Source organism: Patiria miniata, unplaced genomic scaffold, assembly GCF_015706575.1.
Source record: "Patiria miniata isolate m_02_andy unplaced genomic scaffold, ASM1570657v1 HiC_scaffold_11, whole genome shotgun sequence".
Taxonomy (NCBI): domain Eukaryota; kingdom Metazoa; phylum Echinodermata; class Asteroidea; order Valvatida; family Asterinidae; genus Patiria; species Patiria miniata.
This window is the reverse complement of record NW_024037049.1, coordinates 6,385,621-6,411,697: the sequence shown is the minus strand read 5'-3', so window position 1 is coordinate 6,411,697 and position 26,077 is coordinate 6,385,621. Positions and strand designations below refer to the sequence as shown.

At 39.3% G+C, this 26,077-nt stretch overlaps 1 protein-coding gene across 1 annotated transcript in view; it reads left to right on the top strand.

Moving 5' to 3' along the window:
• The first annotated feature begins 959 nt into the window (after positions 1–959).
• The window catches only part of LOC119743107 (coiled-coil domain-containing protein 175-like), a 254,808-nt gene continuing 229,690 nt past the window's right edge, over positions 960–26,077 (top strand). The window contains exons 1-2 of the mRNA XM_038219464.1: positions 960–1,220; positions 20,171–20,256. Of these exons, the coding sequence (XP_038075392.1) occupies positions 1,151–1,220; positions 20,171–20,256 (156 nt within the window). The 5' untranslated portion in view covers positions 960–1,150. The remainder of the gene's footprint in view (positions 1,221–20,170; positions 20,257–26,077) is intronic.

The window sequence follows — 26,077 nt, the reverse complement described above, 5'->3', positions numbered from 1 at the left end:
ACATACGATTCATACGTACGCGTTAAAATACATGTGTCGTACGTATGAGATGTACATGTATGTTGCACATGTTACGAATTCATGGAGAGTTTTTTTTTCACCATGTACCTGACAGTTTCGTATATTTCCATCTCAAAGTCAATAGCTCGTTTCTTGCACTTAATTCATACGGGTGCTTATTGATACGAGTTAACCTGCATTCGATTAAATGGGTACGATTTGACCTGGGTCCGAGTTGACCTGTTCCCTACATTCTCTGTCAGAATAGCACGGGCAGGTAGCGGCGTGATAATGTACGCTGTTGCACCGACAAAACGTCGGCGGACTGTCTTGAACTGTCCAATTCGCAATACATTGGAAATATATCATTTTGAACAATTGTTCACTCATATAGCGGCATATTTTATTTGTTTGTAATAAAACTGGAGAAATGGTTTAAAATGGGACCAGTAATTTGCGGGTCATTAATATGTATATCGCGGGTCAAAGTTTACGGGCTTTGATTGGATATCGTGTAATATATGCGCATCAGAAATTTTCGGCCGATTTCGGTCGAAACTATAAAGAAACACATAAGAATTCGCCACGGTTGCGTCAAGGCTATCTTCCGCCTCGACTTGCTGTACGTACGGCTGTTTGCGGAAGTGTGTGGGGGGCGTACGTACATGCACACAAAGCACACGCAAGGGTCGTTGAGGCTAACGGTATAGTACAACTAGTGATTGTGTCGCGGCGCGCGCGGTGTGCGGTAGCGGGAACAAGTTCGTATGGGAACAAGCTGATAGCCTTGGTCAAGGCTACCGATGTGCATGTGACGCGTGAGTTCGCTCGTCCCCGGCCCCCCGCCCTGCAAGCAGGGCTAGGGCGGAGACGTAGACGTACGTAGACTAGACGGGTACGAGCAAACCGATGTGAGTCACTCTCGCGCGTTTACCTACTTAACGCTAGGGGCGCCGTCCTCATAACCAAACGATGTTATCGTGTTTCATCGGTACTGTACAAAAATATACCCAGTGTCCGATTTTATAGTGGAGCATTGCAATACAACCGGTGATTGTGATCGATCCACCGCATAAATATTCGTCTACAGGCCTACTAAATACCACGGAACTACTCATGATCTGAGCTGAGACGGAAGCTGAGCTTCATCATGGCTACACGTAGCACTTTTGATGAAAAATCTAGTTTAACCACTTTACTTCAGCGACTGCAAGGATTGGGTGAGTCCCCTGCAAAGTTACACTTACACTTACACTGTTACAGGCATAGGCCTAGACCCGTGAACGTGGCGTTGTATACAACGCCACGTTCTTGTTTCATTTCGAACCTGGCGAAATCGATCCGACATACATAATTCCGTATGGGTGTTGAGTACTCACCTAGAAATCTAAATTTGCCCGTCCGATTGTTTCGGCTGTGTAATTTCGACGAAATTTGCCCATCAGTAAAGACCCATACGAACGTGTAGAAATTAGATTTTAACCTGATCCTGACAAATAACCCCCGACGCGTCTGAGTCGCTTGGACAGATTGACGGCTGTTGCATGTCGCAACCCCGAAAAAAAAAAACCCGCAGACGATTGGCTGCTCGGCTCATCTCGTGTACAGTACGTGTGTGCACACACACGCGGGCGCACGTGCGACCGCGTGCGGTGCGGTGAGAGAGGAAAGGACTTGAAACTTGTCTAAAACGATGTCTGTTTTAGCTGCGACAGTAAACAGCCGTCGAATCATGCGAAAATAAAACGCAATGCGCATGCGTCAGTTGGGAGAAAATGGCAGCTAGCAGTAGCGAACGGACTTCATGAACCGGGGCCAGAATTTTCCTCAATTTTCGTCAAATGCAAGTTTTGACGTACAAATAGAATTCAAAACAGCTTCATATGTGAGTACTTATTACATGGGCAAAATAACGTCCAGTGTGTGTAACGGAGGGAGTCAGAGGGACACGTTCGCCAGGTTCGAAATGACATAAGAACGTGGCGTAGTTTACAAGCCACGTTCACGGGTCTAGCATAGGCCTAACTAGCCTAGGGCCGGGGCCTACTATAGCCTAGACCGTGGCTTGTAAACTACGCCACGCTGTTGTGTATTTCTGAACCTGGCGAAATGGTCCCTCTGACTCCCTCCATTACACACACTGGACTTTATTTTGCAAATGTAATAAGTACTCACATATGAAGCTGTCTTGAAATCTATTTGTAGGCTACATCAAAACTTGCATTTGACGAAATTTGAGGAAAATTCTGGCCCCGGTTTATGAAGTCCTGCTAGCTGCCATTTTCTCCCAAGTGACGCATGCGCATTGCGTTTTATTGTACCGTCCTTCGTATAATTCGACGGCTGTTTACTGTCGCAGCTAAAAACAGAAAAATAGTCTGAAAACTTACAGTTCAATGTGTTTGCATGGAGGCTCAGTTCTTGAATTAGCTTGTCAATGAGGGCGTCTGACGTGACGTCACCGTCGTTGCTCGATCGCGAAGAAAAACAAGTCGCGCTTTATCAACGACTGTTTCGTGTAATGATACGTGCTCCGATCCGCGCCGTACGACAGTATGGGCTTTGAACACACCCAAGGAGCACGTATTATTACACGAAACAGTCGTTGATAAAGCGCGACTTGTTTTTCTTCGCGATCGAGCAACGACGGTGACGTCACGTCAGACGCCCTCATTGACAAGCTAATTCAAGAACAGAGCCTCCATGCAAACACATTGAACTGTAAGTTTTCAGACTATTTTTCTTTTTTTTTCCAAAATGTTCGCTGTTTGGGAACAATATAAGGGGTCTCATGGAATGTCAAGAATGTATAGATCAATCCAGGATAACTGTCTCTCTCATTTGTAATCTCTTTACCGTTTTTTGGGGGGGTCGTTTTGTCCTCGCGTGGGTTTGTGACTATGCTACTGTGATGGTGCTACCAAAGTATGGCGAATCGGTGGAGCGTTGGTATGGAGGGGTACCCGTAATTCAACGCTCCACTCAGTAGAGCTAGGCTAGGGCCTACTAGTACTACGTAGTAGGATGGAACGCCGTATTATCGCGGTACTTATCACGTTTCTCGTTTGGAATAGAGATTGCCCACTAACCTTCCAGAATTGTCCTGTCTTATGTGTAGTATAACTCTTCCTTTTTAAATTAATATAAAAAAATCTGGTTTGGTTTATTCCGTGTACGATGCCTGTGAAAATAGACATGCGCAGCGTGTGCGAACGGAGGTGGACTCCCTATTATCGCGGTATGCGGGAAGTGGTTTTTATAATGATCCCAACTTTTTTGTTCATAGTTTATGTTTGACCAAACACCCCCTGAATAAAGTCTGATATTTTCCCTGTAACGTTCAAGTTGATTAAAGACAAAATGTCTGCAGGATGATTTCTTAAGACCCTGCCCTTCCCCCGAAAGGAGAACACAAATCCCTGAGGCAAGTCTACTGATCGGCGATTGAGGGCGCCATTCACTTTACACGGTGTGCCGTTTTATTTTCGCTAACGCGCGGTGCTTATTTTGATCCCGTAAAAGTTGTTACGATTTCGCGCTGCAAATATCGTCGTTCGACTTCATTTTACATTTGCAGCTGAAGAATGGGAACCAGACAATGGAACTTTCATGGACAGAGCGCAATTAAAGATTTATGTTAAAATATAAACGGTACCTTTTAGCAGACACGGTGAGGGAAAATTTTGCAAGTTTTGGAAAACGTTAATATTTATTAAAATCGTTAAAAGTCCCGAAAGACACAACATTTTTTAATCGTCCTTTTTATACAACTCGGTAGAAAATCCTTGATGACTGGTGAACTGGATAAAAATCGCCACTTGAAGGAGTTTTGACACTGTAAAAAGAGAAATTTCCCATGCCGCGATAATAGGGATGCCGCGATAATAGGGAGTCCGACTATACTACTACTACTACTACTACTAGTACTAGTACTAAGCTTTTTTTCCTACGTAAAATAGTTGCACGGCACCGGCGTGAAGTCAAACTGGACAAATGCTGGATGATGCATATTAACTTGGAGTTGGACCCAACTTAATACTTGGCGATCGTGTTGTGTAGGGCCCGGTTCCTATAGTATAAGGGAACAAAATCCACTTTAAATTATTGGACCTAGTACAAACTAGTTGGCGACATTCTCAATATAAAACAGGTGAGGTAGGCTTGGCCCATGTCATAGACGATAGATTATTAGATAGAATTAGAGGGCAGGGTTTTGATTTTTTGAGGGAAATTTGGGGGTAAACTGATGATGACAGCGCGATGACAACACGCAACCCGAATATAAAGATGGCAATCACCGCACGATGTACCGTGAGCACACTAGGCGTGCTGAATCGCAAGGCACAAACCATGCAGGAAAATCGTGATTTCTACACCAAGAATCTGTTCAAAATTGCAAAATGGGTGTCATTAGAATGGAGAAAAGTCTGTTTTTGATTTGTCTGAGTATGTAACTCCAGCTTAACATGCTCATCAGGAATTCACATCTAACGATCACATCAACGGTCGTCAACAAGCATCAACAAATTTCGTATATGCTTTATTTTTTTTTTTTTTTTCAATACTTTATTTCCACTCAATCAAATAACAATACATGGAAAATTGGTATAATTAGAATGAAGGGCAATTAAGTGGTGGGGGCCTCCAAAAAGCAGGGCTTGTCGAGTAGAGACCCCCATAATGTGCATAGCTTAAAGTATTAGATTTAACAGACATAGTTAAATTGAATGCTATACACTAAGTAATAATGACTAAGTTACACAAGCAACAAGGACTAGGACAAAGACGAGGACGTACTGCACAGCAGTATAGGGTATTGTTCACGATGATCATCCAACATGAGGGGTTATGATAATAAGGTAAATAATATAAATGAACTGTATTCAATCAAGTCGAATCAACTGGTTTGATATTTTCCCAGTAAGATACACTTCAATTTTCGCTTAAATAAACGACGACTGTTAACACATTTAGTGTCATTATGCAAAGAATTCCAGAACTTAGATACTTGAAAACGAATTCCTTTTTGGGCAAATGAAGTACGTGTAAATGGGATATGAATGTCACTGGTATGTCTAGTATAATATTGATGGACAGAAGTATTTATACAAAACATAGATTGGAAATAATTAGGTAATTCATGTTTAAAGAACTTATACATAAAAACTCCTAACTGGAGTAAATAAATATCATTGACTTTAAGAGTCTTATGTCTAATGAATAATGGATTTGAGTGAGCTCTAAAGTCTACATGATCAATAATTCTCAATGCCCGTTTTTGTAAAATAAAAATTGTATTTACAAAATGTGTATTTCCCCAGGCTAGAGTACCATAGGTAATATGTGATAAAATCAAAGAATTGTAAATATTATGTAAAACCTCGGACGGAAAGACATATTTCAATTTACTGATAATGCCTATGTTTCTCGACATTAGTTTACTAAGGTAATTAATGTGTTGACTCCAAGATAGCTTGGCATCAATAAACAAACCTAAAAATTTAATACAGTCAGTTTGAGTAATCGGTGAATTATCGAATCAAATATCTTGAGGAAGACAAGAAACTGTGTTGCTGAATAACATGAAACTAGTTTTATCAATATTAATAGACAACTTGTTAGCTTTAATCCAGTTTGAAACATGAGTGAGCTCCCGGTTAACTGTATCAATAAGATTGTCTACGTTTTTATGGGAATAAAATAAATTTGAATCATCAGCAAAAGTATGAAGGAAAGAATCTCAGAAGATTTATCAAAATCATTAATATAAATAGAAAACAACAAAGGAGCCAGTAAGGAACCCTGTGGTACTTCACACGTTAATTCTTTAAGGTTAGATTTCTTGTCATCAATACAAACAAACTGTTGACGATTAGTAAGATAATTCCTGAACCACTCCAAGGCAATACCTCTAATTCCATAAAAGTTAAGTTTCGATAAGAGAATTTCATGATCAACAGTATCAAATGCCTTGGAGAGGTCCAGGAAAATTCCCAGAGTATGGCAAGACTGTTCGCGTCCTGTGGTAATTTTGTCAATTAGTTGCAGGATAGCATGTGAGGTTGAGTGATTCTCTCTGAACCCATATTGAACATCAGATATAATATTGTTTTTCTTTAAAAACTCAGATGTGCGAGTATAAATAATACGTTCAAGAATTTTGGAAAAAAGAAGTTAAAGTAGAAATGGGTCTATAATTACTCATCAGGTGGGGGTCACCCAGGAATGATCCTGGCTATTTTCATAGACTGTAGAACTATGCCAGTAATAATTGACTGATTCATTATATAAGTAAGCGGCCCAGAAATACTGGAAATAATATCTTTGATAGTTAAGCTGTTAAAAGAATCATGACCAGAACTGTGGCGGAACCCGGGGGCTAGCGGAACCCAGGGGACTGATCTTGTTTATCCAAGGACTCCAACCCACACCTATTATCCCACAAAAATATTTATTAGCCTAACGAACGGGTGAGCGGCTACCCAAACGAAAGGGGGGACAATTAACGAACGGTGGACTAAGCCTAGGGGCTGTTCGTTTGGTGGAAATATACCACCGTTTTGTGACTGAGTAATTAATTGAATGGAACTAGAGCAACACAAGTAGCGACAGTAGGCCTCAAGGTGAATCAGGTAACCCTCACGGCAGACCTAGGTAACCCTCAGCAAACCTGGTAACCCTCACAATGATACTGAGTAACCCTCACAGAGACAAGTGATTCCAAAGACGATTATAGATTTGATTTATTCAAGGATCTTAATCACCAATGGATTTGTTCAATAATCACTACAATAATTTACAATAATATACAATGTACAAGGTGATAAATATTATGGACGTAAATATCTCAATAACCCTCACTCGTTACCTCCAGGGTCAACTGCACCCTTTTGAAGTAACTTAGTCTAATGTAATCTTTACGTGGTCAACTGCACCACTTAACAATATATAAACAGAAAGATTAACTTTATGCGGTCAACTGCACCGTGTGTAGTAACTTATACAATTATAATGAAGTAGCACAGTTCTAATAACCCTCACACAGGTTGAACTGTCCCTATGATTCTTACACAATAAAGGTAACCCTCAACCCGACTCAGCGTCAAAGCAGGTTGAACTGTGTAATTCCAATAACCCTCACCCAGGAAAGGTAACCCTCAACACGATTACACAATATAATCCTTATGTGCAATAACCCACACACACAAAACCGGTAACCCTCACAAGTGCTCAGAACGCGGCAGAGAGTAGCTCGTCAGGCAAGCTATTACGGCAATGATCGCCTCAGTCGTAAAACCCCACCGAATGGTGTCCAACCCACGACAATCAATCTACTACCGAATCGAGCCCCACTAGCCTCTCAAACCAAGTTCCACAACTCCTAGCCCCTTATGTTCTAGCACTGATTAATCAAGACAAAATAGTCAGTCTTGATGCCCGACTAAATCCTTGTCACCAATTCTCCAAGATAATAGACAGTTAATTGAGTCAATAACAAAACCTGTGAGACTCCACCAACTCACTGGTCGCACCTTGTATGTCGATCGGACGTTGTCCCTAAATCTGAATAAACCTCAGGATTTAGCACGAGTTCTCGCAGAAATGATACACAATGAGGTCTCGGGTTTACATCACCGTCGCCATCTTGAACGAAGAGGCTTGGCGATGTCAAACACCGCTTTATAAGCGCCCCGATTTTGGGCAATGCGCGCTGGTGATTGGCTTACGCGCATTCATGCATTATTGATGCTCAAGTCACGCCATATATTTCATTGCGGATTGGTCTACGCGCGCCATTAATATTAATGACCTACGCGCGCATACATAATTCATAGATTAGACTAGTCTGTAGGTACCCTGTTTCGCCACAGAACTTTTCTCATTGGGTAAGCTCAATACGATTGCATGAAGTTCTTGTTCTGTCACAGGAGCCCAAAAAATAGAGAAAGGATTTGGATTATGAAGATAATTTTGATAATGAGTAGGACAATTGGGAATTTGAGTTGCAAGTTTGGGTCCAACATTGACAAAATAATTGTTAAAGTGCTCTGAAATTAAATAAGGATCTTTAATACTAGAGTTGTTAACATTAATACTAGAAGTCTTTCGAGGAGTATTGTTTTTGAGAACAGAGTTAATAATTTTCCACGTGTTCTTAATGTTGTTCTTCTCCTTTTCAAATTGGTTGGAAAAATTATTTGTTTTTGCAGTACGTAATACAGTGGTGAGTAAGTTTCTGAAACGGATATATTTATGTCGGTTAGTGTCACTGGGAGAACGAATATATTTATGATAAAGTTTGTTTTTATGATTGATAGATTTTAATAAAGCTTGGGTTATCCACGGAGACCTAGAATGGTACTTTTTATTTGTGTGATTAGCTCTAACCAATGGAATATTATTATCATACAGATTATTAAAAGTATTCATAAAAATGTTAAAGGATGTATCAGGATTATCTGCATTAAAAATTGCAGACCAGTTGGTGGATTTCAAATCAGATTTAAAACAACAAAGATTTTGGGGGGAGGTTTTGCGAAAATATTTGGATTGGATGGGGTGAATATTTAAATTGTATGGAAGTTTTGTAAAAATGGGAAAATGATCTGAAATATCAGTAACTAAAAATGCCTGAGCTAAGAGGAGGAGGGATATTACAAAATATATTATCAATAAGGGTAGCAGAAGTAGTCTAAATTCTCGCAGGTTTATTAATTAATGGAATAAAAGAGTGGCTAAACATTGAATCCATGAATTCCTGAGTTTGATTGTGATGGTCGCTATTTAAGAGGTTGATGTTAAAATCTCCCGAGATAAGGCACGGTTTATTTCCATTGGAAAGTAAGGTTTGAATTTCCTGAAGTGAAATAAAAAAGTCATTTAATGAAGCGGAAGGCGGTTTATAAACAACTCCTACAATAATTTTCCTATTCTTATGATTATTAATTTCGATAAAAATAGACTCAATTGAACATTAAAAGTAGCTTTATTTGGTAGAAAAGCAATAAAGAACATCTTCTGCATATCAATTAAAGTTAAAATCTACACTACAATCACGAGATAATTGGATTAACTGACTGGGCGCTGCCATTTTGTGGGACGGTCTCCTGTCTCCCGTCATGCACGCACCAGTTTGCCGCGGGGGATGGGGGAACGGGACCCGGCTATTTCCAGTTTATTTTCCAAGATTCCCTTGTGTGCGGGCCGTGATATGCTCTGCATATTCATGATACGATAAGTCACAAGCCCAACATACATGTACATAGCATGCTTGCTCCTCACTAGCATTCCTCGGCACAGCGTCGTTGACATGGTTGATGCATGGTTGATGCATCTGTTCTTTGCTCCAGTTTTCTTTTTGAAAGGTAAGTCTCATTTATGATATGTATTCTTTCGAACACCACTGGCAATGAGAAGCATTGTTGTTTGTAAAAAGTGGTATTCTTTCGAACGCCACTGGCAATGAGAAGCATTGTTGTTTGTGAAAAGTGTGAGTCTGTGAGTGTCCAATGATCACGTAACGCCACTGGCAATGAGAAGCATTGTTTGTGAAAAGTGTGAGTCTGAGTGTCCCGATGATCGCGTAGTACGGGGAGGCCTCGGTCATCGAGAGTTTGGCCGCGGGTTTACTTAGCTATCTAGGCTTACTTAGCCCCATAAATGTGGCCAATTTACTGGATTACCTCCGTAAATAAAGGCCTTACTTGGAACATCAGACGTTTTTTCCGTGTAATTTCCAGATTCGTTGCACACAATTGCATATCAAAATTCACACAATTGCGTATCAAAATTTCAACATGAGATTCGGTGCACACAATTGTGTATCAAAATGTCAACATGAAATTACACAAAATAGACATCCGGAAAAGGTAGTACATTTTTAATATAAACTTAAGAAACTTTACAGTCATATGAAGTTCATTAGGTATGCAAATCCTTTGAATAAACAGAAGGGGTACATGCAGCATGGGTGAATACAGTATGTATGTACATACATGTTTCCCCATACATATAGGTTGTTTTGGGGTCTTGGGTCTTTTGCATTTGTTCCCACTTCAATTGTCTGCATCAAAAATCTTCATGCTGCAATTGTCTGCAACTGAAATCTCGGTTCTTCAAAAAAAGGTGTGTGGTGTATCATATTGTTTGCCATTACAAGTATGACCGTGGGTTTATTTGTGGCCAAACTTTTACAAAATAATTCTAAATAAACTTCATAGCTCACTCTCATAGACCATGCACTGAATATAAAATATACCAAGTGAAGAAAAATATTCACCTGTGTAGCAGGAGATTAGCGCCTTTAAACTTCACAAACTGTACAATGCTATGAGGCTGATTAGGCATGAAAGGTATGCAAATCCTTCGAATAAACAGAGGGAATTTTAGAATTTTAAACAATTAAGCCAGATGGCATTCACCTGTTGGGGGGGGGGGGTGTGATGGTATTTTAACTTAATCATGTCTGTGTCTTGGGTTTGTATGAATTTTGTGAATGAGTATTTCTTTACTCTTTTTATTTTTTTTTTGTGTTACAGTTTTGTAATGTACATGTACACTCTTAATTTATATTTTAAAGTTTTAATTGTTATGATCACATGCAATTGGACCTTTGGGTCACGATTTGTGTTTTTTAATAAAATAATAATAATAATAATAATAATAAGGACCACAAACAGCATGGGGGTATCCAGTATGTATCCTATCTGACTCAAGGGTTATAATTTTATAGGCCACGAAACGTACATAAAAATGATGCAAACTAAATCTTTGCGGAGATCGCAGAACAAATCAAATTATAGGAAAAAAACCTTCCTTAACAAATTATCTTCAAAGGCAAAACAAAATTAATTTACTGCAAATCAAAGATTAATAACCAACTTAACTGACTGACCCCTAAAATAAAAACTTAAGACTACAACCAGAACCTCAAGCCAATGTTTCGTTGTTCGGTATGTTTTTTTGGTACTTTAGTAGTACATAATTCTGCATAAATGGGGTATTGTGACACCTGAATGTCTTTCATTTTAATATTTGTAGCTATTGTTAGCCAAATTCTTTTTACAAGTTTTGTTCACCTTAGTTGTTATTTTTTTTGTTACTCAATTACACAGGACTTCTTGACAACCACATCACACGACCAACTCCAACAAGCTCTAACCATGCTCCAACCAGTACCCAAAGCAAGAATCTCAACTCAAGACGAAGACGTGCCACACCTATTCTTTCCAGTTACAACTGCAAGATTACTGCTCCTTCTCCTCACTCGTTCAAAACACATTTTTCTTCTAGCCATAATTTCACTTTTTAGAAGTCATGAAATAGTGCAAAAATAATAACTCTTTCCTGACGTTTTATTTCCATCCTTTTTGTTGATATATTTGTGTCCTTGCCTAAGTTGTACCCAAGATTAATTATGGCATACATGTAAGTACCAGATAAACACTGCCGAAGCAGACTGTGTCAATCTGTGACAACTAAAATCACTGCAGTAGACCTATACTGGCAAATTTATTTGATAAACCCAAAATGTTTTTGATTACCAAATTACATAACCACTCTTAGAATTCACAATAGAATATTCATACTCGCATACCCCTCCATTTCTCATCAGTATTCATCAACACTCATTAAAAAAAAATGTTCTCCTGTAACTTACAATACCCCTGTCGTTATTTATGATTACAGCTTTTCACAAAAATAACTGTGACTGCATGATAACCTGCTTGAAAGTCTTTCATGAAATATTTGTGCCTATGTAACACAACTCTGGACCGCGATTAAATCCTCTTTGTCAAAGTACTACCCTGTAATGAATGTAAAGACATTATTTACTGCATACCTGATTTCATTTTGCCAGTTTGTAATAAACACATTTAACATGTGGTGCTTCACATATGAAGTTTTCCTTTATGTCCTTCCTTTTAGCTTTACTCTCTTCTACAAATGAAAGTGTTAAAATATTTCGCGGTACAACCCCTTCACCATAATTAATACCAACCCCTATAATGACATTAACTTCTACTTATACTACATAAGAAATACCCCCTCCACGGTCCACAATCACGAAAATAAATTGTTGCCCACTTCACCGGAAATATCAGTGACCATGGTTAATGAGTTCTCACAGAAATTCAACCCAAGTATCCAACCCCACCCCCACTGGCTGTCCCCTCCTCCCCTCTGTAGTGAGAACGATGGGTATGACGTTGTATAGGCCTAGATCAAACCGAGTTTCATCTAAATTACCTAATTGTACAGTTGGCACCTCGAAAAAGCGATTTTTAAATTGACTGGAAAACACATTCTAGCACAACGTTATTTACATGTATAAGCTTTCTAATGAGACATCGCACGGGAACATCCGTTGGCCTGGGAATGAGTACTTAATTTTATTCAACTGTTGAATTAAGAGCGGGACGTTCCTAATCAACGCGCCATTTAAAACCACATGAAAACCGTATAAAGACCAGCACAGACAAAAACCTCCACGATATCAACGATTTCAATATCACCGTCCCCGACTCTAACAAAAACCATTTCACCCCATCACCGGAAATATTTCTCCCCATAGATATTGGTGACCATGACTTAACGGGTTTAACGGAAATTGGGCTATCCAACTGTAATATCTAGCACCCCACCCCATGGGCGTTGCCAGGATTTTTTCTAGAGGGGGGCAAAACATTTTTTTTGCCAAAAATGCTTGCATTTCTCATCATATTCTCGATTTATCAGTTTTAGAGGGGGGCAGGGACATGTTGCCCCCCCCCCCAAACTCATTAAATTTACACCACTTTGTCTTCGCGCCTCTTTTTCTTTCTTTTTTCTCTTTTTTTTCCTTCTTCTTCTTTTTTTGTGTGTTGCTTTTCCAGGGGGGGGGGGCAAGTGCCCCCCCTTGCCCCCTCCTCGCTATGCCCATGCCCCACCCCTGGCTTGCCCCTTCCCCTATATTGAAAAAACACAAAGACAACTGTACTTAGGGCCTAAGCGAGACTAATAGGATGAGTCAAAATAAGATCGTGAGCAACACAGGGTCTGATTCTTTATGTGACTTAGCAGTTGTGTTTAGTTGTCAGAGTGGGACTTATCCAGATTTCACTTTACAAACGATACAAGACAGTCAACTCCACCCATCTAGCGGGTGCCGCGCGAAGCGCGGCATCCCACTAGTTATTTAGTACGACGAATTTGTCGATTAGTGTTGGCTGCCATCTTGTTTGGATGGCGCTGTAGACTTCGCGCATGCGTAGTATGGCTCTGTACACTTCGCGCATTGCTAGCTACACATAAACAAGATGGCGGCCAACACTAATCAACAAATTTGTCGTACATTTCGCGTTCAAAAACCACGTTTTAAAATAATTTTTACTTTAATTGATATGCAGAAAATGTTCTTTATTGCTTTTTCTACCATATAAAGCTACTTTAAATGTTCAAAAGCATTTACAAAATTTGTTTATGCTTGTTGACGACTGTTGACCCTTGTTGGCGCTTGTTGACGCTTGTTGACGCAGTTTGGTAGGACCGGTCTTTAGGCTCCCCAAAAAATTACTCGGTCTCTGGTCAGCGCGCATGTCGAAATTTAATCATGCACATCAACCTTTTTTTTCCTTAAAATTAACACGGAAGCTACAACAGCAAACAAATTTTTGTACCAAGGAGCACCAAAGAATGGGGAAATTGCACCAAGGCAAATGATAAAGGGCGCAGAGATGCCAACATACACGATTTGGGCGTAGCATGTACAAATTTGATCCGTGAATACGACTCTACGCTTATACTTCATTGAAATACGATTTTTATGCCCCGCGGCGAAGCCGAAGGGGCATACTGTTTCCGCCTTGTCCTTCCGTGGGTGGGTGGGTGGGTGGGTGTGAGCTTGTCTTACATACGCAGTGTGGACTTCCGAACAAAAGACGTCCACATAATGTAGGTAGCACCGACGTTGTGTGGACTTGCCCACGTCCACACAGTGTTTCCCCATTTCTGGAAAACAGGTTTAGAGGCATTTTTGGGTTAGGTTTATCTGTAGCAGAATGAAGAGAAACACTAAAGGGAATCATAGAAAAAAAATTGGGTTGAAAGAGTTTTCACAGTTTGAGAAAAATGAGTTTTTTCACTGGTTTTTCTTAACTACACGAAAGCAATGGAAAGTCCACACTAGTCATGTGAAACAAGTATGGGTGTGTGGGTGTGGGTGGGTGGGTGTGTGTGAGTGTCCGGACAAATCTTGTCAGCGCGATAACTTGAGAAATACTTAACATATTAACTTCAAATTTGGTTTGTGGATTGTCCTTGGCAATCCTAAGAAGCCTTTTGCATTTGGGGCCAAAAGGTCAAGGGTCAAGGTCACAGTGGCTAAAACAAAAGAAATTTTGTCAGCGTGATAACGAGATATACTTAACATATGAACTTCAAATTTGGTTTGTGTATTGTTCTTGGTAATACTAAGAAGCCTATTGCATTTGGGGCCGAAAGGTCAAGGGTCAAGGTCACAGTGGCTGAAACAATAGAAATGTTGTCAGCGCGATAACTTGAGAAATACTTTACATATGAACTTCAAATTTGGTTTGTGGATTGTCCTTGGCAATCCTAAGAAGCCTTTCACATTTGGGGCCAAAAGGTCAAGGGTCAAGGTCACAGTGGCTAAAACAAAAGAAATTTTGTCAGCGTGATAACTTGAGATATACTTTACATGTACATGTACATATGAACTTTAAATTTGGTATGTGGATTGTTCTTGGCAATCCTAAGAAGCCTATTGCATTTGGGGCCAAAAGGTCAAGGGTCAAGGTCACAGTGGCTAAAACAAAAGAAATTTTCTCAGCGCTATAACTTGAGAAATACTTTACATGTGAACTTCAAATTTGGTTTGTGGATCGTTCTTGGTAATCCAAATAGGCCTATCGCATTGGGGGTTGAAAGGTCAAGGGTCAAGGTCACAGTGTCTTAAACAATATATATCTTGTATTTATTCTGAGATCATAGAGATCATAGGGATTAGGGATTAATTCATATAAAACCTACAGAAGACACTAATGCTGTCAATGAACATTCCATGTGACCAAGGTACATGTAAGTTGATGTTAAAAGAGTGGTGTTATGTCATGGGAACAGTCACGGTTGCGGGGCATTTGTGTTTGTAAACACACCTGACTTGTTATAAATATAATTGACAATTGTATTTATGTAATTGTTACATCTACAAGTGAACAGTTTATGAAGTATTACATGTAAATGGATATAGAAATGATCAATGAAATAGAATATAAATAAAAACCTTTTATTTAATTAAAAGAAGATTATGAAGACCGCCGTCAAAAGCATTGCGATCGTGGAGGTGTTTCTCACCACCACGTTTGAGCGGCGAGCCGCGACTGACTATTTGACAACCACGTGTCGATTTCCATGGTAACCTATGCACGAAAAACATATTGGGTACCAGGCAAAATCGACCAGTGGTTGACAAATAGTCGCCACACGCGGCGAATTCACATGTACATGTACTTATGTATACAAATCAGCGTTAGACTCGATTGCCAGAAACCAGCCTCACTCTAGACTTGATTTCAAGTCCGAGATTGCGGTTGCGCCGCGCAATATTTTGATGGAGGCTGACTGTACTGGGATCGACGTACATTTTCTATTAAAGCATCGTGTGAAATTTCTGAGTTGCAGTGTATGGGTCCATTACTGGAACTGGAGCTGGGGTAATTGACAGAAAGTGAAGTGCATTCTGCCTGAAGAACAGCAGGATAACCTGATGTTGATGACTTTGGCCATGCCTTGGGCTAGTGAGCTCCTAACTGTCAAATAATTCTATTGGATTTAATGAAATCTGAGACGACCAAAACATATCAAATGTCAAAGTTCCAAGATTATCAATCCACCCAAATGATGATGTACAACATTTGCTTTTGCTGTAATTTTCAGAAGTAAATGGATTTGAAAGAATAGTATGTTATAGCAAATATTGTTGAACTGAGTTGTTTCACGTTTTGGGCTGATAGATGCTGGAAAAACCAAGAAAATCAATCATGTTCTTGTAGTCTGGTTCCCTGACCCCACTTACGATGAATCAGAGCAATATGTAGACATTGGGGAATTGTTAGGTCAGAGAATCAGTCTAGCAGGTTTGAACCCCTTCACAGGTGTGTGATTAATTGCAAAGAAAACGGAAATTACTAAATTTGAAAAAGTAGGAGCAGTTTTTGAAGAAAAAAAAGAAGTTTTCTTCAACGCTGGTCGGCCGACCAGCGTTGGAAATTTCTTGAAAATGTCAGCAGTCAAGGGCGGATCCAGGGGGGGGCCAAAGGGGGCCATGGCCCCCCCCAAAAACGAAACCAATTGTTTGTTTTTTTTATGTGACATCGCAATAAAGGCAGGCAATGAGTACACCACCATCTTTTCCTCAAAAAACATTGGTTAAAGTGGTCAGAAATTGCCTCAGATCGCACCACAGAGCATCTAGAATCCAAAAAATTTTCCCACGCTGTAATTTTTTTGACCCACTTTTTTGGGGGACCAAAAATTTTTTTGGCCCCCCCAAAAATTGTGTTCTGGATCCGCCCTTGTCAGCAGTCAGCACACCAGGAGCCATGATTTTACAGGATGCTTTTGACTGTCATTCCCAAACAATCCAGTAAGGTATTTCATGATAATGTGATCATCTCATTTTTTAATGTTTGCAAATGTTGTATATTCCCTTTAATTCCACTGGACTTGGGAATTGCAGACATCCAAGGTTATTATTCAACAAATCCTGAAACTGAACAACTATAAACACTCCTGCTGTTTCACAAACAAATTGATCCAGCTTGCTCTGAAAACAAATTGAAACAGCTTGCTCAAAGTGCTGTGAGTGGACAGAATGACCCACACAGTACCAGGGTGACCGTAAGGTCTTTGCCAAATTCTTCTAGATACACTTCAAAAATCTGTTACATTATCAAAAATCTGCCAAATTCCCCAGAATTACTTGAAATATACTATAAACACTTAAAATCACATGCAGATATCGTCGTATTGCCTTAATTAACGTTCAAATTACATTATAAACAATGTATAGTCACATTAAGATGTTATGAAGGTATTGCGTAAATTTCAGGCAAAACGCGGTTGCCTCAGGACGAAGTCCAGTTCCCAGAGAACCTCAGCACCTACACCAGCCAACCTGTACGTCCCATTATGCAAGGGTTTGTTTGAAAAGTTGAAGCATTTTTAAACAAATGTTCCATTTTTTTTTCAAATTTGCTATTTTTTTTTCTGTCAAATAACCATTTTTGCAGAATTCTGCCAGAAAAATCCTTTCTGTCAATTTGTTTGAACAAAAAATCTGTCAAAGTTAGCTGAAAATCTGCTAAAACGGTCACCCTGCACAGTACATGCACTTGTGCATGCATTATTTCACTGTTGCATATTATTAGTGCTTCAATCTTTCGTCTGATTGGTCAATACTCTTGGTTGTGATTGGTCAAAACTCTTGGCTGTGATTGGTCCAATCTATGAATAATTAATGCTAGGATCCTGCTCAGGATCCCGGCTATTGCAATACCCGCAAAGTTTTTATGTAAGTGTTGTAATTGCCACAGAGGGGGGCTGATTGAGTGTAAAACAGAGCAAATATGCCAACAACTATGAAAGCTGTTGGAGACAGCATAAATTACTACACAGAACAGTGTAACTTGTAAAATCTTTTAACCATGAGAAATAGCAGACATGTGTTTGTCAAGTATAAAGGATTTTGTCAAAATACATCAGGGGTTTCCCTTAACTTTTTCCTTTACTGGCCGGCCGGGCCAGTAAACCAGATTTTTCACTGGCCCGCAACCTTTTTCACTAGCCCACATGTTTTAATAGTAACTTTCAATCAAATCACCATAAGAATTTTGATAAAATTTTTGATAATAAATTATGCAATATGAATACAATCGGCAATTATCTTAATCATGTACATAATATTGCATGTAGTTCCTTTTTAAGTGAAGTCAATGTTTCTTTAATCGTCCATGCTTTAACATAGAGCAATGCTTTAATTAACAGGAATCAAATAGGGGGAGAAGTTATAATCAAAATTTATGCAGTGTGCTTCGTTCCATACTTAAGGCTTTAGGTGTTCTATTTCCGACATGTTTTGATAAAACATGAACTAAAAAAGCGTTATCTTGAGGAACAAGAAAACATTGCACACAGTCGTGGTATTAATGGGAGTTTACCAAGTTAGTAACTGAACTGTTTTAACTTGTTTGAAAATGAGTGAGAAGGCCAGTATTTTCAAAAAAACATCTCTCGCGTGCACCATGCATTTCTAGTGAAGAATGGTGCAATCAGCGTGCCTAGCCAAGAAGCGCTGCGGGCGGGCGACCCACGAACTTACGCTGGTCACGTCAATCCATAACATTTTCCGGAGCACGGTCCACTTTACATTCACTAGTCTTTACATTCAAAATAGGCCCCTCGAATCTCATATTGTCCTCATCTTTTCGGTACATTCGTTTGATAGTGTTCAAGAAATCATCCCAAGAATCCCTTCGGGCACAAGTTTTGGCAGTGAAACTGTCATGAAAGTTTTCTCCTCACCACGTTGTATGATACAAATATGATGTTAACGTACGTACGTCCGTACCGTGTGGACTGCAGACGAAGTAAATCACGTGCGCTGCATGTGTGCACATTGTGTAATGGCATATACACGTTGATTCGCCTCAAGTTCGTCGTTGGGATTTCAGTGCACAGCGCACTGCGAATATACATGGAGTGATACGAATTCGAACTACCGATGTTTTTATTTCAGTCGGCGTGGCAAATGTATTCATGTGTTGTATCAACCTTAACTTTTTATTTAGATTGATTGAAAAATACTGTAGGGAAAACTTCATTATTTTAATTTTTTTTAAACAGTTTTTTGACTCGCCCGTCGGACTACTGAGAGGAGGGTTTTGACTCGCCCGCCGCTGTTTTCACTCGCATTTGGCGAGCGGGCGACGGCTAAGAAAAACCCCTGAATACATGCATTGTGACAAAATCTCTTAGGTGCCAAATACATGTATGACTACCGAAAATTAAGTGCAAAATCACATACCGGTTGAAACTGAAAGTGCCTTACATTTTGAAATTTGTAAAAGATGTGAACTTACTTTCAACGATGTGAGTCCCTGCCTAGGCTGTACTTTACAACAATGTTACAGGTGACATCATAAAATGTTAGAGCGCCCTCTAGCTGCAAGTTGACAAAGTCAAACATGCATTTTGAGTTGATGTGTGTGGCGAAGATTGCGGTAATCAATAGCCCAACACCGTGTGGTTGTTACATACAGCAAACTCCGGCTAAACCGACATTGTACAACTGGTCAAATCGCTCAAGTCAGCCGACTGACTAAAGTCCCGATTGTCCGTAATACACTTCCATTAAATTTTTAATTTCTAAGTCGGCTTTTATAAGTCGCCATTTCGCTCAAGTCGTCGTGTTATTCTCGGACCCCTTTTCATAAAAACATTACAAAATCCTTTGTGTAAGTCAGCATTTAACAAATCATGCATTAGTATCGACTTCCTGTACTGCAGTTGGCAAAGTGATGAGTGGTTTCACATGGCCCATGATTGCTGCATGCATCGGTGTCGAAAAAGGGTGTCCTACTGCATACATCGCATATGCATCGTGAGCATATCAATACCAGTACCCCCTCTCGGCTGTACGCATGCGCTCTGTCCATTTTGGGGTCATCTTATTGAGTGACTAATGCTGCAGTCAATGCATGCGTGGTATATACCGGACCACGCACGCATTTAATTCGTTACTGTGCACGTACATATGTATCGTGGTCTCCACTATCAATACCCCAAACGTGATGATACAATTCGAGGATTAATTTGCTGGATTCAACTCGAGCATTATGGAGATATTCCAGGGTAAATCGAAGCCAATCAATGCAATGAATCATGGGTGCAAAAGACCATTCATGTAAGTTGGCAAAATGACGACTTCAAGCAGATGTCGGCATTCGTGTAAGTCGTCACAAATTCTCGGGTCACGAGAGTGCCGACTTAGCCGGAGTTTACTGTACATGTAATTAGACTTATATGAATTTATTTAGTGGTGAGCCTCAACAACTTGAACTTGAAATACATGTACAGTTTGTAACAAACGTTATGGTTGTTTTCTTTGCAGCTGCTCGCATGAAGATTGTTCAGTTTCCCCTCCATGATAAAGATATCAGTATTGTGGGATATATAGCAAAAGATATTCAGCAACTGGTAAGTTTATAAATTGCATGATTTTTTTCCTTTCAAAAATGTTCCACGGAAATGCTCCAGGTGGAATTACATTTTCTTGGTGTGAAGGGGAACACTTGCATTGTCTCTGTAAATATTTACACTCTCACAGGTGTGCAGGGATTTCAAATAAAGGCAAATGCAAACCATACAAGTTTTCAACATTTTCATGGTCATATCGGCATGTAATCAGAGGCACATGTACATGTGTTGTTGAAATCACTGGTTTTCTTAAATTTTATTTATTCAAACTGGATTAATATTTTTAATTACACTATGATGAAGGCCTATGTACTAAAAATACATTTTTTTGATAAGACCCCCCCCCAAAAAAACCCAGTGTTTTCGGTAACATCGCCAAAAAAAGATGGGTCGGTCAGTTGAGATTTTTTTCAGGATGTGGTATACCGTGCATCAATGCCAGTCGTTGCATGTATCGTATTTCCACTGAAAAAAATGTTTTTAATTGTTAATATAAAGATAGATAATGTCATAAGAATGCCTTTTTATACCTGCATCAGGGCTCAAAATTAGTTGGAGCAAGTGGCTACAATGCGCCCGTAAATCTCCAAAATGTTCATGTAATGCTCTGATGTCAAGAGACTGCTAGTTTCACCGTGCAGAAATTTCTGACTTATTTCATTTGCACCACAAAGGCTATAAAAACTGACACACAAAAACTGGCCTTAATTAATGTTGTAACGAGTCCTCGCGGTCTAAGGGCAATTTTCTTTGAGACGATTAGGCTAAAATTAACGTAAGTAGAAACAAGACAAACAGCACGATACAATGAATAGAATAAATGTGACACGGACACAAGGACGAACTTCTCTTCGTGTCTCTTCTGATTCTGTTTAACTTTGTTCCCCTAAATCAATACATGTACTCACATTATATAATCGTTTTATTTAACAACGGTTATTTATGTGGTGTTCAATGTCGTACGTCTTTCTCCAACCAGCTTCAGATCAGAGTTGCCTAAAAAGAGCGTGAACACAATTTCTGCCGTTTTTCTGCATATCATACAACTATGATACACGCGCGTGCGCTGTCGTGCCTGGATCCCCAGGTACCGAGACAGCGTGTGTGCTGAAAGTGGCTTCACCCCAAATTCCAGCTTGGTGAATACGCCACCATGCGGCCGTGCGCCGCTACAATGTACCGGTATAGAAATATATTTAAGGATGATGATTCTTAAGAAAAACAGAGAATTTCAGTCGTGCACACCTACATTCTCAACATTACTCACATGGGTAGGTAGAACCTGTTAACCTTGTTCGGCAATCTACCAATGCTGTCGGCAACTAAACTGGCAACCCCCAAGGTTTCTATTCACGTATAGGGGAGGGTAGATGGGTACCTAGCAGGACAAAGAATAATACCTGTCGAAGGGCAATATTAACCTTGTTTTTTCATTATTATTTGGCCACCAATCAACCTGGCATCAGCAGACGAATCGGTAATTCACTGGTCAATGGCAACTCCTGTAGAAGTGGACTCTGCAATGGTGCCATAGTTACGCATCTGATCTTCCATCATTGCTCCGCTTCTCCCCACACAGATTGATGTGAATCTGAAGAGCATTATCATGTCTCTTTTTGTCAAGGTGGAGCTGCCCATCTTGGCGCATCGTCGAAGCAATGCAGCTGCTGCCTACGATCTAGTTATAAGGCTGGTTATTGGCAGTTGTCCAGCAGCCGATTTCACGAAACTTTAGTTTATGGCTAACTCTATTTGCGCCACATCTTATTACGTAAGTTGTGCAACAACTTTAGGACGGATTTCACGAAAGTTATCAAGTATCGGAATACGGCGTAACTCACTGACTTATGCCATAAAAATGGCGTTATTGCTTCTCGTCCAAAGTGAAAACCGAAGAGCTCTTTGGCGAAAAAGATTATTCCGAGATCAAACAAGCCCTTTAGATTTTCTCGTAGATGAAGAAGTGAGAGGGTGCTATCAGTTCTCTCGGGCATTGTCGTGAGGGGATTTTTGAGAATTGCTGAAGATTTGCGACAGGTTTTGGAACGCCCTACACGGGTAAATTTCATTAGTTACTTACATTGAATTAAATTTATTATGCCCCGCGGCGAAGCCGAAGGGGCATACTGTTTCCACCTTGTCCTTCTGTTAGTGACGGGGCTTGTTTGTTCAAGTTACATCTGAAAAATGTAGATAAGTCAGCCAGTTCACTTGTAGAGTAGGAGTTGGAAGATTAAATCAAAAGCCCAAACAATTTTTTCAATACAATCTATACAACAAACACTACAAGCATGACAAACAGACAAATGTAGGGCCACATGGATGGAACATTGATTCTGTATTTTATTTCTAATATCATTATGTACAAAACCTGTTTACAATCTAGGGATAAAAAGAGAAAGAGATTGGTTTAAAGAAATATATTATATATAAAGAAAACATCTATTTAAATGGGAAATATTAACAAGGATGACTTTTCACTGGGTACACTATACATACTGTACAATGTATATATGATCAAAGTTTTTAAATGAATGGATTTACATGTATTTCACATTTGGTATTTTTTACAGAGGAGTAATCCTATATCACCAATTCATCAGGTGCTGGCAGCATTGAGATTTTATGCGACAGGCTCATTCTATTCTATGCAAGGAGACCTACACGATGTGTCAGTGCCATCAGTTTGTACAATTCTCCACCCTGTGTCAGGGGCACTTGCCAAAACGCTGAATGAAAACAAAACATTTCCTGTCACTGCAAGAGAGATAACACAAGCAAAGCATGATTTCTTTGCGAGGGCAGGTTTCCCAGGTAAAATCCTCTACAACTTTGTTTCAGTCGAATTCAAAATACAGGATAACATTCATTCAGTTTGACCTAGGTACCACAGTATTTTTCTTTTGGTCAGTTACTACTATGTTATCTATCTTAACATTGTGTATCCTCACCACACATTATATGTGCAGCTTTAATAGCAAGTCCATACAAAATACAACTTACTAGTGAATGCAAGGTTAATTGCAAAATTGTAGTTTGCATTACACAAGTATTTTTGTGTCTTTTTCAGGGGTTGTAGGTGCAGTTGACTATTACAGACTTGCAGGATTGTTAATCGGAGACACCGGCTATGCACTACGCCTGTGGTTAATGACCCCTTACCTCGACCCACACACCAGAGGGGAACGACGATACAACGCTAGGCTCAAGCGGACCAGAGTCATCGTCAAACAGATGTTTGGCCAATTGAAGAGGCGCTTCTTGTGCCTGGTAATTGGGCTTAGGATAAGCCCCAGAAGGGCAAGCACTGTAATCCTAGCCTGCGCTGTTCTTCACCTTCCTTCATTCTCCAAAAGCCTTTCTTTTTGAAATAATCAGTTTCAAGGTCACCAAGGGCCTGTAGCAATGTAATGCCAAAATAAATAAATTTACATAGATCTTCCCCAAAAAAAGCAATGTACCTTTGCAGGTAAAACAATTCCTTTTGTAAACCATCAGGCACTGCAAGTTTTCAAAATTCAAGAGGATTATATGCATCTTTCAGACATTTCATAAGAATTTCAGACTTTATTGTAAATAGCCCTGATGGCGGATGGAGGTGGCAGTGTACATTTTTGTGATTATTTATATTTTATGTTTTCTTTTGTAAATAGCCCTAATGGCAGATGGAGGTGTCAGGGTACAATTTGGTGATTATTTATTATTTATAATACAATGTATTATATGGTGTCCTTTGTAAATAGCCCTAAAGGCGGATGGAGGTGGCAGTGTACATATTTGTGGGATTATTTATTATTTATAATACAATGTATTATATGGTTTCCTTTGTAAATAGCTCTAATGACGGATGGAGGTGGCAGTGTACATTTTTGTGATTGATTAATTTTGTGTGAAGTTTAATATAATGGGGATTTGATGTGCAATGACACCCCCTTTTTTGGAAGAGTTGCAGACTATAAAATATGGTAATAAACTATACCAATCAGTGTGTTTGTTATTGTTTTTTCCTGTTGTACTTGGTGATTTACTCAGAGTAGGTTATGTTTTGGTCAATGATTTTGGTAATTCATGAAACAGTACCTATAGATGAATCACCTTTGCCCACCACTTTAAAAGAGCTTTATCTGAATTTCTATGGAATTGTGCAGCAACTTGAAAATAGCACAAGGAAAGCCACTTCAAATAACTTGTGTCATGCCTAAATTTGTTGAGCAACCCATGGACTTACGCACTAAGAAACTTTCTTGAAATTGTCATGACTGAAATGTTGGGCAACCTACACAATAAATTGTGGCCTGATTGTTCTGTCATTGCATAATGTAACATGAATTTAGCTGCAGGGATAAAATTATGAAGTCAATTAAAAAAGTCTGAAAATTGAAAGGTGTGAAAGAGGCATATCTGTCTTTACATTTACATGAAGGACAAAATTATAACTGTGTGAATTTGACTCTTACTGGGGGAGTCAGAAAGAAAGTGACCTGGTTTAATGACTTGTTTCTTAAAGAGCAATCTAATTTGACACACTAATGAAGTCTGTCTTAAAAGTCTTAAATGTTTTTGCACATCTGCACAAGGGAATAAAGCACTTGATCCATGCTGCTATCAGGAGTTATGCATGTTTTACTAATGCTTATTTTAAAGCTGTTCATGGCTATCAAGCTGAGTTAGAGTTACAGATTACACAGAGGCATTCACATACAAGTGAGATTTTTTTTTTTTTTTAACAATTCTAATTCGGTCACTTTCTTTTCAACCCACCCTGTATTTGAAATGCACACATATATTAAAGGGAAACTTATGACAGAAAAAGAATGTCTGGAAATTGGTACATTATAAGAAGAGCTCTCCTCAGGGACCAACGCAATACTGTGTTGCTGGCAAGCAATGGCAATTACCATTTGCATGTTCACATTCAACTGTTGTGACACTTGCAAATGCTCCTCTCAATTTGGAGTCTTTTTCTCTCGATTTCCAAACGTTCTTTTTCGAGGTCAAAAATCTCCCTATTTGATACATAGCATTTAGATGTCCGTCTAGATGTGCATCTAATACTTTACATAAAATGACTCAAGACTGCTAAAATTTGACTTCGGACTTGACTTGGAAAAAAAGGACTTGTTCACAACTTTGTTGTACATACCTGAACTAATGTATATTATCAAAATAACTCTACCTGCATTAGGGATGGACTCCCCCTCCCCTCTTGCAACGACTCCATCCTCCAGGAGGTCATCCCTTCTTGGTCGTTCACCTCCTAAATTGATGAGACAGTTAAAGGAAAATAAATGAAGGCTGAGGAAATGTCAACTTTTGTGCAGACTTTAAAATGTTAAAATATTTGGCTCCTACCATGCCTACCATTACATTTCCCATGCTCTGGATAGCTCTTTCAAATTTAGTGTGCACACCCCTTCAATTAAAAGAAATGGTCGCATTTCAATGAAAACATGAATTTTATGCTGTCTATCCCCAAAGTGTCACATAATGATGAAATTCTTATTTTTTTTTTAGGAATGAATTCCATATATGGCCATCACTATTTTTCCCTGCAATGACCTATCAACGATCAGAAAGTGATATGTCCTAAACAGTCACATTTAGCAGGAAAGATATTGAAGCATTTACTGAAAAAAACTATCAATTTTTCAGACAACTCTCATAGGGTTTTGTGCACAGGGTGTCATGTGATATCCATGATTAGAATTCTCTCCTTTTTGTACAGAAGCAAGACTAGTATTTGTCATGTTTGTGAAAAAAAAATAACGTAAGAGGTTTGGCATGACATTTGTTTTTTGAGATATTGTCATAACGCATTTGG